This window comes from Clupea harengus, chromosome 7 (genome assembly GCF_900700415.2).
Source record: "Clupea harengus chromosome 7, Ch_v2.0.2, whole genome shotgun sequence".
NCBI classification, from domain to species: domain Eukaryota; kingdom Metazoa; phylum Chordata; class Actinopteri; order Clupeiformes; family Clupeidae; genus Clupea; species Clupea harengus.
Genome location: NC_045158.1, coordinates 13,642,029 through 13,657,878, shown reverse-complemented (window position 1 = coordinate 13,657,878; position 15,850 = coordinate 13,642,029). Strand labels below are relative to the sequence as shown.

At 43.3% G+C, this 15,850-nt stretch overlaps 1 protein-coding gene across 1 annotated transcript in view; it reads left to right on the top strand.

The window, feature by feature from the left end:
* The window catches only part of pde4d (phosphodiesterase 4D, cAMP-specific), a 112,784-nt gene that overhangs the window by 6,951 nt on the left and 89,983 nt on the right, over positions 1-15,850 (top strand). Inside the window, exon 2 of the mRNA XM_042708265.1 lies at positions 6,038-6,267. Within this exon, the coding sequence (XP_042564199.1) occupies positions 6,038-6,267 (230 nt within the window). The remainder of the gene's footprint in view (positions 1-6,037; positions 6,268-15,850) is intronic.

Sequence of the window (15,850 nt, the reverse complement as noted above, 5' to 3'; positions counted from 1 at the left end):
CCATCGCCCCATTACGTCTACGCGGCTTACGCGTATACAATTATTTGGACGACTGGTTAATAGCTGCTCATTCAGAGGCTGCAGCGGTGCAGGACGGCCATCTAGTGGTGGCGCACCTGTATCTACTAGGCTTTGTGATAAACAGGGAAAAAAGCGTTCTATGCTCAAAGCAAATCAGGCTGTCTCAAGAACGAATAAATGCCATCAAAACATGTGTGCGCCAGTTCCGACTGGGACAGTCAGTCTCGTCGCTGTGCTGCCAACGCCTTGAATGATGGCGTCAGCCGCTATCGCACTCCCGCTGGGGATGTTGCGTATGCGGCCGTTCCAAATATGGTACCTGTCTATGAGGCTCAACGCAGTCACAGACAGGCACCGCAGAGTAATGGTGTCCTCCAGATGCAGGAAAGCCCTGGCAATCTGGAGAACCCCCTGGTTTCTCGCTGCGTCGGGCACTATGGGCATAGTGTCGCGTCGCGTAGTAGTGACCACAGACGCCACCACCAAGGGGTGGGGGGCGGTCTGCGAGGGGAGAGGCGTGAACAGTCTCTGGTCTGTGACAGAGGCCGCGTCTCATATAAATGTGTTAGAACTGCGGACAGTAGTCCTGGCTCTATGACACTTTCTTTTTTTTTTTTTAAGATTCATTTTTGGGCTTTTTGTGCCTTTAATCGATAGTGCAGTGAAGAGTGGGACAGGAAATGAGAGGGAGAAGAGCTGGGGAGTGGACAGGAGAAATGACATCGGGCCGGATTCGAACCCGTGTCCTCCATGGGCGTCAACATTTACATTTACATTTAGTCATTTAGCAGACGCTTTTGTCCAAAGCGACGTACAAGGGAGAGAACAGTCAAGCTAAGAGCAATAAAAAAGCATGGTGTAACAATAAATACTACTTTACATGAGAATTAGAAAAACAACGACCTAGAAAAAAGGAAAAAGAAGTGCAGGAATGTAACTGCTGAAGTGCAAGTTAAGCGCTAGTCAGGTGCCAGTTAGGAGGGGAGGTGCTCTCTGAAGAGTTGGGTCTTCAAAAGCTTCTTGAAGGTAGAGAGGGACGCCCCTGCTCTGGTAGTACTAGGCAGTTCGTTCCACCAACGAAATGAGTCTGGATGAAAATAGTCTGGATTGCCGTGCTTGCACGGACGGCAGTGCCAAACGACGCTCACTAGACGAGCGCAGCGTCCTGGGTGTAACATTTGCCCTTACAAGAGCATTTAGGTAGGTGGGAGCAGAACCAGTAAGCACTCTGTAGGCAAGCATAAGTGACTTGAATGTGGTTGGGGCTACTGCTTGCGCCACAGTGCCCCCCTCTACGACACTTTCTGCCCAGACTGAGTGGTCAGCATGTGTTAGTGAGGACGGACAACACTGCGGCCTTGGCGTATATAAACCGTCAAGGCGGAGTGCGCTCCCAGTCACTGCACCATTGGGCGACTCGCCTGCTCCTGTGGGCAGCGAGGCACGTCCTTTCCCTCAGGGCAGTTCATATACCAGGTCACCTCAACTACGGTGCGGACCTGTTATCGAGGGGTGATCCTCGAGCAGCAGATTGGTGTCTACACCCACAGGTGATAGAACAGATCTGGGTGCGTTTTTTCAGGGCGCAGGTGGACCTGTTCCCAAACAGGCAGAACACCTGCTGCCCGCTCTGGTTCTCGCTAGGGGGCGACAACCCCCCACTGGGCATAGACGCGCTGGGCCACCAGTGGCCAGATCTACGCCTATATGCTTTTCCCCCGATCCCGCTCCTCCAGCAAGTGCTGTGCAGAGTAGCGGACGAGGGCAGAGAATTGATATTGATAGCCCCCCACTGGCCCAATCAGCCGTGGGCGGCAGATCTAGTCAATATGTCAGTGCAGCAGCCTTGGGAGCTGCCTCTGCGGAGGGACCTCCTAACGCAGGCGCACAGGACAGTGTGGCACCCCCATCCGGAGTGGTGGCGTCTCAGAGCCTGGCACCTGAGAGGTGCAGGCTCATAGCGTCAGGCTTGTCGGATGCGGTGGTGGCTACAATACAGAGTGCCCGAGGGGTGTCGACACGGGCTCTGTATACGCTGAAGTGGCGCAGTTTTGAACGATGGTGTGCTGTGTGTCAGCATGACCCCATTAACTGCGCGCTGGGCGTTATTCTAGAATTCCTACAGCAGTTGTTTGATGAGGGGAATGCGGCTTCCACCCTCAAAGTGTACATGGCTGCCATTTCAGCCTGCCACGCAGGCATTAATGGCAGTTCTCCTGGCAGTCACCCGCTAGCGCCACGCTTTATGGCAGGGGTGAGACGGCTCAGGGTGCCAGAGAGACACCTCGTACCCTCTTGGGATCTGCTAGTGGTGTTACGTGCTCTCACAGGGCCTCCGTTCGAGCCCCTGGAGACAGTGGACATAAAGTTTGTCTCTTTAAAGACTGCGCTGCTACTGGCGTTAACGTCAGCAAAGCGCGTTGGTGACATGCAAGCCCTGTCAGTCAGCCCATCACGCCTTCAGTTCTCGATCGCTGGTGACAGAGTGGTTATGCGACCTAATGCTGCTCACACACCTAAAGTGGTGGTAACCCCATTCCGCAATCAGGTGATTGAATTAGCAGTTTTCTCGCCTCCTCCTTTTGCGTCAGCAGAGGAGGAACGTTTGAATAAGCTCTGTCCAGTGCGCGCTCTCCGCTGTTACGTAGAGCGCACTAGAGCTTTCAGACAGTCAGATCAGCTATTTGTGTGCTTTGGTGCACGTGCAAAAGGCAGACCTCTATCAAAACCGAGCCTCTCCCGTTGGATAGTAGAGGCTATCGTGTTGTCTTATAAGAGCTTGTCTTTAGATCCCCCGGAGAAGTTGCATGCGCACTCTACGCGGGGGGTCTCGTCTTCCTGGGCCTTACTAAAGGGTGTTTCAGTGGAAGATATTTGCAAAGCTGCAAGCTGGAGTTCTCGCCACACTTTCATTAGATTCTATATGTTAGATGTGGCTGAACCTAGTTTTCTACATGGCGTTCTGCAGGCGAGCGATCTCTGAATCCCCTGGCCTGAGAACAATATATATGATAAGTGTGTTCATTGGTGTCTACATGTTATGTTGCACATGAAACATTCCAGGGTGTTTTCCTACAGGCGCAGGATCACGGATCCATGCCGCCTATGATAAAGGTTGCCCTGTTAATATGTTCACCGCCAGCGGCCGTATGAACCTCTATGAGGGCAAAGGCTTCATTAAAGCTGGTGTGTGTGATTGGCTGCCACTGTATTATCACGCGGGAATGTATAGGGTCCCATACTGTTATATCGCAGTGAACTGCGATAAAGAACGTCTCGGCTACTTACGTAACCTCGGTTCCTTAAGCAGGAACCAGATATAACAAAGTTGGCGTGTACAGTGTTACCTTGGTTTGATATTCTTGCTCAGTTTTCTTTCCAAGACAGAGATCTGGTGCGCGATTCAAGATATAGACTCCTGAGGGGGCGGGCTCAGGAGCGTGCGCTGACAGATCTCGCGGCCTTTCAGGCGTGAATGGATAAATGCTTCGATTTAGGCCCATGACTAGTGTCATGTACCATACTGTTATATCTGGTTCCTGCTTAAGGAACCGAGGTTACGTAAGTAACCGAGACGTTACTGTCAATGTCTGTTGCTGAAGGTGTCAATTGTGCCTGGCTTCGCTTCAGACCATTCTCTTATAACTAGAATCGATTTTAGACACCTACTGTCACAGATACTTACAATGATATTCAATGGTGATATGATTCTTGCAAAAAATATTTCTAAAGTCCTGTATGTTAGTGTTAGAGAATTATCAACTAAACCTAGTGATACAAGCTTTCATGCTTTCTGGTGCTACAGTAGGCCTACCTCCACAATTGTTCCAGATTAGATTCATTTAACCAGACTTAACTAGATAGATCACTTCTATTTTGTCATGTTTCTAGCATATTAACAGGACAGGAAGAAGGGAGCAAAGCTGTTCTATGAAACCAATACCACCAAATGCATTTACTGAAGGTGTTTTTGTCCTTTCCAGTGTTATGAATTGTGGATAAAACCACATTGTGGTAAACAAGGACCAGTTACATTTCATCTCAGGCTGTCCTCTCCCTCCTCTGGATCAATATGGCTCAAGGTGTCCCTAGAGTGCCACAGCAAAGTCTCCTGCATCAAGAGTTCCATATAAAAAAAAGCAATACGTGATAGGAATACAATGTTCTTCCACATCATGTTTTTGCTGTATGTTTTCCATGTTGTCTGAGCTTTTTCATACAGCTCACTTTCAAATCAGATCTCATAAATTGCCTTTAAAAGTTTAAGGTGCAATTTAATGAGTTTGGGCTTTAATTAAGAGTGATTCGGATGGGAGTACCTTTAGGAGTATATAAGATTTAGCATTTGACAAAAACATGATGCTGTAACAAAAAGCAGTAATCTGTAAGAAAAAAGACCTTTGGATATATATCTACTATCTTAGAAATGCAGAACAATAGCTGTTTTAGAATAAAATATTAAGATGACAAATAAACAAAAAAAATTATATTTTGTAAAATGATATTAGGAGATTAAAAGTGTGCATACGGTATGTAGAATCTAGAGTGGTGGAAAATGAAGTCATTGACAAAAAAGCATTGATACTTTACCCTCTATCACATTCCCTTTCATTTCATGAAGTGCCCATTGTGACACATGCAGTGGAACTATACGAGACGATATAATTTGATCACGGTGTATGCCAACAAAATAACCAATGACTCAGCCACCCATCGTGCTGATCATCCACAGTAATGATCTTTGACATATTTCAGCCAAAGATTAATCTGGCTCGTTGAGTTATGCAGAGAGAGTAAGATGAGCTACAAAGAGATGAGGAGCCTTAAACTAAATGGGAGACACTGGAACTTTAATCATGTTAGCCCTCCCTGTGTTTATAATGTAGGTAATTATTTTTGGACTTACAGCTCGTAATTTTCAGACTGGCATTATTCAGATGCTTCAACCCAATTTATAGTCAGGCTAGCCTGGAGAGCTGAAACTTTCCAAGTGATGAGGATCATTCAATAGATTTCCCTAGACAGACAGGAAACACTATCAATCCCTTGTCAGCTGCTCGTCAATATTAAACCTCCACCTGAATTTACTGACACCACTTTTTTTAAAATGCTATAAACATTGCATTGAGCCATTTACCCTCCTTGTAATCAGCTTTCGAAGGAAACCGGGCACAAATCCTAATTAGTTGTCATATACATTCTGACAGAATGAAACCAAGTGACTGATGCTGTCAGCTCCAGGACGACAGAGACAGCAAAGGGGGCTCACAGGCAGGAGTAACTGTTGCCTGCAAGGGAATTGCAATCCAGGGTGGCTACATAATTCATGTATTGGGGGAGAGAGAGAAAAAGTCACAGAAAGCCATTAGTGACAGATGGTTTGGACACAGGATATGAAAAAAACCTGCAGGAAGGGTATGCAGACATTTTTGTTCCAAAAGAGGGTGCACCTCTACAAAAATGTATCATGCATGTGAATATTTATAGTAAATACAGCTTTGCTTGTCGCATTACATAGCATTACAGCAATCTACTCTCCCTAAGTTCAGAAGTTTTGCAACAAAGCCTGTAGTGATATAATAACTTCTCTATGTTTGGTTCTGTGGGATGTGTTTTGTGCAATTCAGGTCAACTGAAGATGAGGATTTGACAATCCTCACTTAACAATCCTCATGAGATGATTACACACCTTTTTTCCATTTTGAACTCATCTGTCTAATTAATTAATGAGATGAAATTAAATTGTCTGAGCAGCTAATCAAGAGGAATCAAGATGCTTAAAGGCAACGCTTGTTAATCAGCTAATCAGCTGGACTAGACGGACACTCACTCCCCCACACTACACTCCCTCTAACACCTATTAGATAAAAAAGACACTCGATTGACTTTGTGACCTTGTGTGTGTGTGTGTGTGTGTGTGTGTGTGTGCGTTTGCGTGTGTGTGTATGCCTGTGTGTGTTGTCTACATTTACCTCTGTGGACGTGTACATATGTCTCTATGTGTGTGTGTTGTTAGGTCTCAGACTGCTCGGATTCTCCGGAGCAGTGCCCTATGTCTTGCATGGAGCCCTTCACAGTGCGGCGGCTCTCGTGCCGGACTATGCAGCTCCCACCTCTGGCTTTCCGGCAAGCGGAGCAGTACTACTGTGACAGGAGGCCTGAGACTGAGACCTCCCAGCCTCGGCCTACCAGCCTACCCTTGCGAGCACTTCCACTCATCGCCATCACCAACGCAGAGAGCGGCAGGTAAGATGGCCAGGAGGGTGGTTTTTTTCCGGTCACTTTCTAATTTAGACAGATCCTTGGGGCCAAAGTAGGAAGTTAGATGATGAAAATAGTCCTAACACACATTCTCTGTGGCCTGTCATTGTGTGCTGCATTTTCTTAGTTTGGACGATGGTTTTCCCATGGTGGTTTCCCCAGATTCCCCAGTCTCTTTATTAGCTTCTGAAGTAAAACTACAAACAATGAGGGACGATGAATGATAGACTTTCCATCTTTCAGCTGTGTAATTGTATAATTATTACGTCACTGAATGTGAACAAATATAGCCTTGGGGGCCTGTGATCTTTCATTGCAAATTGTATGGGTTTTGATATGATGTTGATGGCTCAATACAATGGCTCACTTAGTGCGGCATACATGCTTGCACATGGAGTGTGGTATGATAAATAGATCTTACAACCATTGGCATGATTTCAGCTTACTGTGAGTCCAAAACAAAGAATCACTCACTGATATCATCACACGATGGTTTATTATTTCTCTGAGGGATATTTCAAGTCCTTTAAATGCAAATGAACTTGCCACCATAGCTCACGCTCCATCAAGAGACCAAACAGCTGTCAATCATGGGTTTGGTGGGGTATGACATCTCTCTTCTCTGGCAGACTGGGAGCATACACCAGTGATCTCAGAACATCTCATCAGTATTTCACTTCTGCAGTTACCTCACATGCACACTCTGAAAGTGTTGAAATTAACAGTTACACTGGCAGTTTTACTCTGCTACAGAACATCACAATAGTCTTGTCAGGGATGTTCCACCATGGACTCTTGAAAGTTTTGATGGTGTGTGAACTCACAGCTATTATTTGTGCCTGTTGAAGGGAAGGCCTAATAAACAGACTGTCAGGAGTGTCTACAACCAGAGGATGCAATCAAACACATATATAATGGAAGTGCCATTTCCTATCTGAACCCACCTCTGTGATGTGGTCGGGAGTGTGATTGGCACTCAGGACTGGATAGGTGTTTTGGTGTCTGCTTTCACAGTCATTATTGATATCCAAGGTGATTGGAAATCAGGACCAAGGAAGTCGATGCTTTCTAAGTAGTCCAGCTCTGACTATCCCTAGGGCTGAAGAGCCTGCCAAGATAAACATGTTGGGAAGGCAGCTAAGGAAATGCCTTCTAGCCAGTCACAGTACAACGTCTATTTAAATAGGTTCTTTACACATGTCAGTGCTAATCATCCCTACTACCTAAATTTCCCTCGGGATTAATAAAGTATCCATCTATCTATCTATCTATCTATCTATCTATCTACTGGAAATGTCAGCCATTCTGCAGTTCAGTACATTGGCATAGACATGAGACTTGCATCTGGACATCACAGAAACACTAAACCTATCTAATTAATCTTTGGGCTATCCCAAGATAATTACCTCTTTAAAAAATATGTCAATTTTTTAAATTAGTAAGCCATGCCATAGCTGTCTGGAAATGAACTGTAGAAGCTGTGACACCCCAACACTGAGCAGACTGGGAAGTATACAAAACAACCAGAAAGGCAGTCAGAGGGGATACAAAACAACGTCCGTCCCTGGGTGGTGATGTGCAGCAGTTGTCATTTCACTATGGATGGTATCATCCTTTTAGAAAAAAAGATAAGGTGGAGCAGGGATCATATCCCTGCTTGGTGTACAGCGGCAGGTTTATCTCCGTAGGTTAGTATTTCAGTAGACTGAATGTTGGCTTCTATGAAAGTCATACATTTTCAGCCTCCAAAAAGTCAGGATTAATACTGAAAAGGCATCCTTCCGACTGACAGCACACGTTGTGAAATAAAGTGACAGAAAGAACTTGGAAAATCATTTTAAATGATTTGCATAATTTATGCACATCCAGGGCTATTTTCGCCGTGAACATGTCTGTGGCAGCCACATTACTTGATTGCCCATTGTGGCACTTATGATCTAAAATAGCAGACTGTGTAATGCTTGTTTGTCTCAGAGCAGCCGAAAGATAGCTGCAGAACTGCACTCAGCAAGGAGAAGCAAAAGTAAAGAGTTCGCGTTTTGGAAGATTTAGGATTAGAACATATAGCCAGTCCTTCTCTCTGGGCTATTTTCATCGTAGGATTTTGTGGAACATTTAGCTTTCGAGTCAATTGAGTAAATTGCATATCTAGCTGAGAAACACAAACAAATTAACGGAGGGGAAGAAACAATTGCTATTGGTAAATCTCAGAACTCCATTTATGAGCTTCTGGCATAATTTGCACATATACAGAATTAAACTGAGGTAATAGGCTATACATAAAGTTCCATATTTACGGGTCTTCTAACAATGTTTTGTATCCGCAAACCGTCAACTAACGCCATCTCGCTCTCTCTCTCTCTCTCTGTGTGTGTCTGACTTTCTTTCTTTCTCCTTTTCGCGCTCTCTATCTCTCTCTCTCTCACACACACACACACACACACTCAGAGAGAGATAAAGAGAGAGATAGAGAGCGCAAAAAGGAGAAAGAGAGAAAGTCAGACTTGTCAAAGAAAGCATATCAAGAGAATGTATGCATTGCCGGTCGATAAGTAGTGGGTAATCGAAAATCGTCACGCCATCACCTTACCGAAATGGGCGTGTTCGAAGGGGACGTTGGTATAGCTTTCCTTCTAGGAGAGTGCTGCATCCAGGAGCTAAGACGACACAAGATGCTGCTGGCCTTTTTGAACTTTGCCTTATTGTATTATTTAAGTCTATTTTCAGTTAAAAATAGAAATTAGCTTGTTTTGAAGAATGGATATGCATGTACCAAGCAATTACGTTTCTGTGACTGAGAGGGTGTAACACATTTTGATTTAGAGCAATCTAGCACGGGACAGCTGGATTAACACATAAACACTCTAAAAGACGGTGAAGTTATTAGAGTCTACGATTACATTTAATTTGTATTTACCAGAACAAATACAATTTCAGATGTGCAACAAAACAGCTTTCTTCAAGTTGCATTAACGGTTTAACGCTGCCCCGGTCATCTTTTTGGGGCTCTTTGAAGTCCTGTCGTTTTTTCTTGCACTTTGAGCACCTGTGTTGCCTCTCTTTACAAGGCAGGGTCGATGGATGCCGTGAGCGGGAAAGTACCAGCCGCGTGCATGGTTGCTAGTGGCAGCTTTAACAGTAGCGGTGGAAATGTAAACGCTCCCAAACATTTGTGGAGGCAGCAGACCCAAGCGGCGCTCCCGCTACACCACCACCACCCCCTCCTCGGAGCGCGGAAGAATAACCGAGTGAGGCTGAGAGGATTTTCGGACACGGAGAAATACCTGAAAACAAGAACCATGGACCGGACCTACGCTATTGACACTGGCGACCGACCCGGTTTGAAGAAATCAAGAATGTCTTGGCCATCCTCGTTTCAAGGGTTTAGACGGTAAGAGCCTGTTTCTCTCCCTTTCATGATGGATAGTGAAAAGGGCGTGTGTACAGTAGGCTACAGTTCAAGAAAAAAAAAAACAGATAGAAAGGGAAAGTGTTGTGTTGTAGGCTACAGATAAATATAACAATAGTTATCATTTTAAAAGCGAGTCTATCATTTTCAGAACTTTTGTGAAATGTTAAGTCACTGGATCTAGACAACTTGATACTCAAATATAACGCGAATATGTCTTTGTGTTATATCGTAACGTTATCATCTTTTACAACGGTATCCTGTAAATTATGTTATAATTGAACCTCATACATGTGTTTGGTGCGCACACGTAAGTGATAACTGCTTGATATGGTGTATTATTTCGCAACATCTACGAAGCATAAAACTTGATGGGTTGCTTTTGTGTTATTTCACTTGACACAGTAGGCTACTGTACATGTTGGCTGGGTTCTTGGAAGAGTGGGCTAGACTGTTCTGCGTCATACATTTTAATGTTCTGAAGGCTATTAGAAGAAAGGTTCACATCTAGAGCATTTTTAAACCCCACTGCACACAAAGGGCAGCCATTTACATTTTCTCTGACACATAGGCAGTTAGAATCTGTGTGCCTGCTCCTCCTACGTGCACATGGTTGTTGTGTATGGGTTAGTGTGTGTTTTGTGTTTTTTGTTGTTGTCTAGGTCTGCTTTAGGGAGTGTATGTGTACATGTTTGTGTGTTTGTGTTTGTTTAGAGGCGGAGATGCCTCTTAGAGCCACTGGTGAGCATCTGTGCGCCTGGCACACCTTTAAACACCCCTTTTTAATAATTTCTGAGGACCACCTCATACGACAGGCTGCTCCAGATTCACCCTCCCCACCCACACCCCCCTTGAGTTACCAGAGATTTTTATGCTCTAATTATTCACATCCTCTGCTATATTAAGTGGCTGAGGTATTTTTTAAAGGTCAACCCATTTTCCACAGTTGAACTTAAGCATTAGTTCTAGAAACAAAGACACACTCGGTGTAATATTCCACACACCTGTAGTGTAGTTCAAGGCACAGAATTCATGTCTTCAAGGCAAGTTTGATTGAAGGGAAAGACGGCCCCTGACGTCCCCCTCCCCTCCTTAAAACCACATAGATAGCACCTCACCCTTGCTGAAACCTGACAGATGTCCAATGCTTCAAGAGGAGAAAGAAAAAATACTCCTAAATGCTGTAATGGTTTAAATGTAATCCCCACAGGTCATCCAGATAAAAAGGGTGTTCAAATAACGTTTCTGGCTTCAAAGAGCCACCCAAATTAATCTCCATGCGTATTGGCAAACTATTTATCCCCAGCTCACATACAGCATATGGTATGGGCATCCGGCAATTGGCTCCATAAAGCCTCCCGTTTATGATAGCAGAACAATTAAAAATGTCTAATCTCACTTGCACAGATGGTGCACTTCTTCAGCTGCCGTTCACTCGTGCCGTAGTTTCAAGTATAATCAGGGCACTGGGAGTTGTGAACCTGTTGGCCATATGTAATTATAAAACATGGATCTGTAAAGGGATTGCAGAAGGGATTAGATGTAGTCACATTGTCTTGATTGACGTTGTGTGTTGATTTTGGGACCGTTCTGTAAAAGTGTCCACATACACTTTGAGGAAAAGATTCTGAGACAGAGCCCCTGAAGATTCCTAAGCAGTCCCTCCAGTCCCTCCGTCCAATTGCGGATTCGCAATTTTCTCTTATTACCGCAATTTTAACCATAATTTTTTCAAATTTGGTTAGTTTTGGCCACAATAATCACAACTAACCCTCGCAACATCCTGGTGGGATCACAATTTTAAGGAATTCCCACTAGAAATTGAAAAAATGAAACAATGTAAAATCAAAGTAGTTTTAATAACAATACAGTAACAACCATCACAAAAAACCCTCGCAAGATTCTGGAGAGACTGCCAAAGGCATTTTGCTATTCACAGTTGTCATTTTTCTTAGGGCCCACTTATGATTTTCCAAGGTGCTCGATACGATCAGAGAAAGAAGCGTAATTGTATATTTTATACTGTAATTGTATAAATAAATAATCTATGGTAAAGCTTTGGTAGAGTTTTAAGGTCACTGATCACTTTGCACCTCACACCTCAAGACATGTTTTACTGTAGCTTTGTTAGTATTTGTTATATCCTGAGATCATTCTCTTACTACTTTACTTACTACTTTTACAACACAAGTAATTCAGCTGTATTGATAAAATCCTAGAGGAAACAGTGTCGGTATATGATGTCACAATCCATCCAGATCCCCTGTGATTGTGTGGTAGGTGATCACAGAACAAACACATCCCTGGCAGGCGATCTCTGGATGTTTCTGGAAAACTAGCTTGTGGTGATCGGAAGTGAGAGTCCCTGGAATAAGACTTTTAATAATTCAACGCTGCCTGCCACTTACGTTTTCAAGGGATAGCAAGAGTACAAACAAGCCTCTGCTCATCTATCTGAAGTACAAGCTCCCTCAGCAAAAAAGCCTTTGCTGTGAAGGAGAGATGATGTGCTTCCATATGCATTTACATGTGGTATATATGGTAAGGACAGAGGATGTAAGAAAAGGAAAGGATCAGGAGTAGCAGTCTTTGAGAATACCTGTCAGTCAGCATGATAGACACAAGACTATGGCAAGCAGCTTCTATGTCACTGTCTCATTATCCTGCCCCTTAATCGCAATGTACCTACTATTACACACTCTGTATGTCTCGCTCACACACACACCATTACAAACACAGACACATACACACACACACACACACACATCATGTCACATGCAGAAACAGATTTGACTAATTATGTGTGTAAGAGAAATCTGTGGGCATTTTCTTTACTCGTCTCGATTCGGCTGTTCTGTTCACTGTTCTGTCTCCCTACCCTGTCATAGTTGAGTTGTTGCTGTGCACACACACTCACACACACACACACACCACACACCACACACACACACACACACACACACACACACACACACACACACACACACACACACACACACACACACACACACACACACACTCACTCCATCATCTTGTCCTTGTGTAATTAAATGCAGAATCATGAACAGCAGGAACATGATGTATTGTCGGTTTTAAGTGCGCTCACTGCTCGAGCACCTCTGTCATTTTTCAGCTATTGTATTTTCCTTACGAGGCTGCTTGTGTATTTCTTATGTGCTTGGTGAGTAATGTATTCAGATATGTGATAATTTTCTAGAAAACTGCTTTGGGTGCAGTGTGTCACTTGCTTTCCTGTCACTAATGGCTCTGTGACTCTGGCACCAGAGTCCATTTGCCCACTGATGGGTTTTTAGGATCAAGACTTGGAGAATTTTCTTTCAGATGGCCCATTTTCTAGACCCTTTTAGCCACTATCAAGCTGGTACGATACTAATTTGTGTCATTTCAGCACTGCAGATAGAAAGTTCATAAATGTATGCTGTTTGATGGAAAAAAAGACATTAGAGCACAAAGACATTGAAACATACTAAAGAATGTGTGAATAATATGTGCAATCAAAAATCATTCTTCACAGACATTCCATAAAAGAACCAGACATTTTCTAATGACTACACAGTACGGTTTTGGAGGCATTGTCACCAGCACATAATAAGCGTCTGTTTTCCCATCCATTGGGCTTTCTGAGATGACATACTGTTATTGAATGGCTTCTGAGAGTGTGGTTGGTATTGTGAGACTACAGTCAGACTCAATCATGAATGGCTGGCTGATGCCATGACTTTATGGGGTTTTCAGTCAGGATAAATCACTCTCTGCCTCAACACTGTGACTGAAACATGCTTCAGATGTGCTAAATCAAATGTGCCCGATCAGATAGATCAGATTTCAGACAGCGTAAATGTTGCCTATAGAGACGTGTTTTAAATTCAGATGCTTATCGAGGACAAAGACACCAGAATCTTTATTATTTAATTATTATCATGACAATTCCAACTTAATCCTTTTAGCAGGAGTTGGCAACACACCCGGATCGTCAACCCAAATGAAATTAGGCCATGGAACATCATTATGTTATTACTATACACTCTGAAATGCAATCCTGGCTGGTGTGTTTTTTTCCGTTGTTCGAAAAAATCGAGCTTTCATCATCACTCTAAGTGGGGAATATACAGTAGATTAAATAATTTAGGGTCAGCTGTCAATAGAGTACGCCATTTGGATTACAACATTGTTGCTAAAAATCCTTATGTTTTTGACAATGTACATGCAGTGTTACATGTGGTTCATGACCCACACCAATGCCATTCTACTTACATGGTTATACATACATACATACAAACATACATACATCTGCATAGTACAATGTTGCGCAGAGAGAAGGCTCCAAATGCTTTACTGGAATTAAGTTTCACTGAAGCTTGTAGAACATGTAGTTTTCAACTCAATAGTCAGTTGGTGGGCTGCACCTTTTGGACTGTTTTTGAGGTGTTGCAACCTACGTACTTCACTAGTTGCAAAAAAGCTTAGTGTGCAGACTGTGGTTAGAGTGGAGGTCTATTTGTGGTGTGTCTTATTCACAACTAGTAGTCTGTTCATTTAGAATGTTTATATAGGTAGTTTGAATGGATGGATACATATTCTGAAAGACAAAGATATGAAACTGGGACACCAGGATCTAACAGCTAGCTCTCTTACTAGAGCCCAGGACAAACCACTTGTTTTTTGCTCTCTACTCCAAATAGGAATGTATCAAATGCCATTACTTGCCAGGGCACATTGGACATGCAGTTGCCAAACTTTGCAAAACTGATTTAAAAACACATTTTCTGGGAACAGTCAAGCATAGAGGTTTCACTGACATTCTCAGTTTATTTTTTTATGTTTTAAACCAATCCCAATCAGTGTGTTTGAAATTTTTAAACTAATGAAATGCCTTGCGAAGGCAGAGTTCAAATGAAAGGTTCAGTCCACAATCAATGGTGAAAGGTCATTGATATTTGAGGACAACAGCTAATCAAATTACCCACCTCCCTTCCGTGTTCCTGAAGCAACGCATTGATTGGCTGGAATAGTGTATGGCTCGGTCAGAACCACTTTGTTTTCCCATTTACAGAGCCAAGGCTACGTATGAACATCAGCATTTTTTTGAGTGTGCACACCGAACAGACATCTTGAGGAGAAATCAGCTGAATTTTAGAATATTTTATTTAAATTAGAATTGCTAGTTCAAACAAAACAGGACTTTAGAATGTCGCCTTCATCATCATCACTTGCAAATACATTTTAGAAGGATGGTGAGGCTTTTTTGCTGTGGGATTTATCGTGATCCATGACCAGATTTTCAGTAAGATGTTGCCAGATGTGAACTCTTATCACAAAGTGCCAAAGTCATGTCTGTCCCTGTCAAACTACCCATTGGGTTAATGTAGCCCTAGCTCTAATAATTACCCCATCGGCAGCACACACCACTATTAGAAAGCTCACAGACACTACCCTGAAAGCTGTTCATTGTACTTTTAATTGTAGAAGTCCTAGGCACAGGGACGTGCACAGGAATTTTTAAGGGCAGTTTTGTCACCGCCGCTGCCACGCCCCCGTCCCCTGGACGCTTATTCCGCGATTATTTTATCTAGGCATACATGAAGTTCTGCAGCCGTAATACTATTTAAAATATATATATTTCCTTTGGAGGGGCAACTTCAGTCGAGGAGGGCAAACGGGCAGTTGCCCGAGCAACCTTAGCCCCCTCCTGTGCACGTCCCTGCCTAGGCATGAAGGTATTTTGCTAGGCTCTTGCTTGAAAGAGTTACCACCAAAATAATAATGGTAATACTGAAATGTGAAAGGTTAAAATAAGTGTTTTTTTTTTTTAAATGATAACACAAACAGTGTGACCAGGACATTTGAAATATCCATCTAATCCCCATCTCAGACCTACACAGAGGCTGTGAAATGCAATGGTGAGATTTATTTTTAATGTCATTGTATTTTCTTGCAATAGCTTTGCAATTCCTCATAATACCTTTTCATCCCTGTGCATTACTGTTCTCCTTTAAGTAATGCTTTGGAATGTAGCGACAGTATAAATAATTGTAATAACTTTAGCAAGAGAACTTCAGAAAAAGTATTTTAGGGGTTATGTGGATTTAGCGATGGATGTGGAATTCTGTTGTACCTGTGTGTCTTACACTTGTGCAC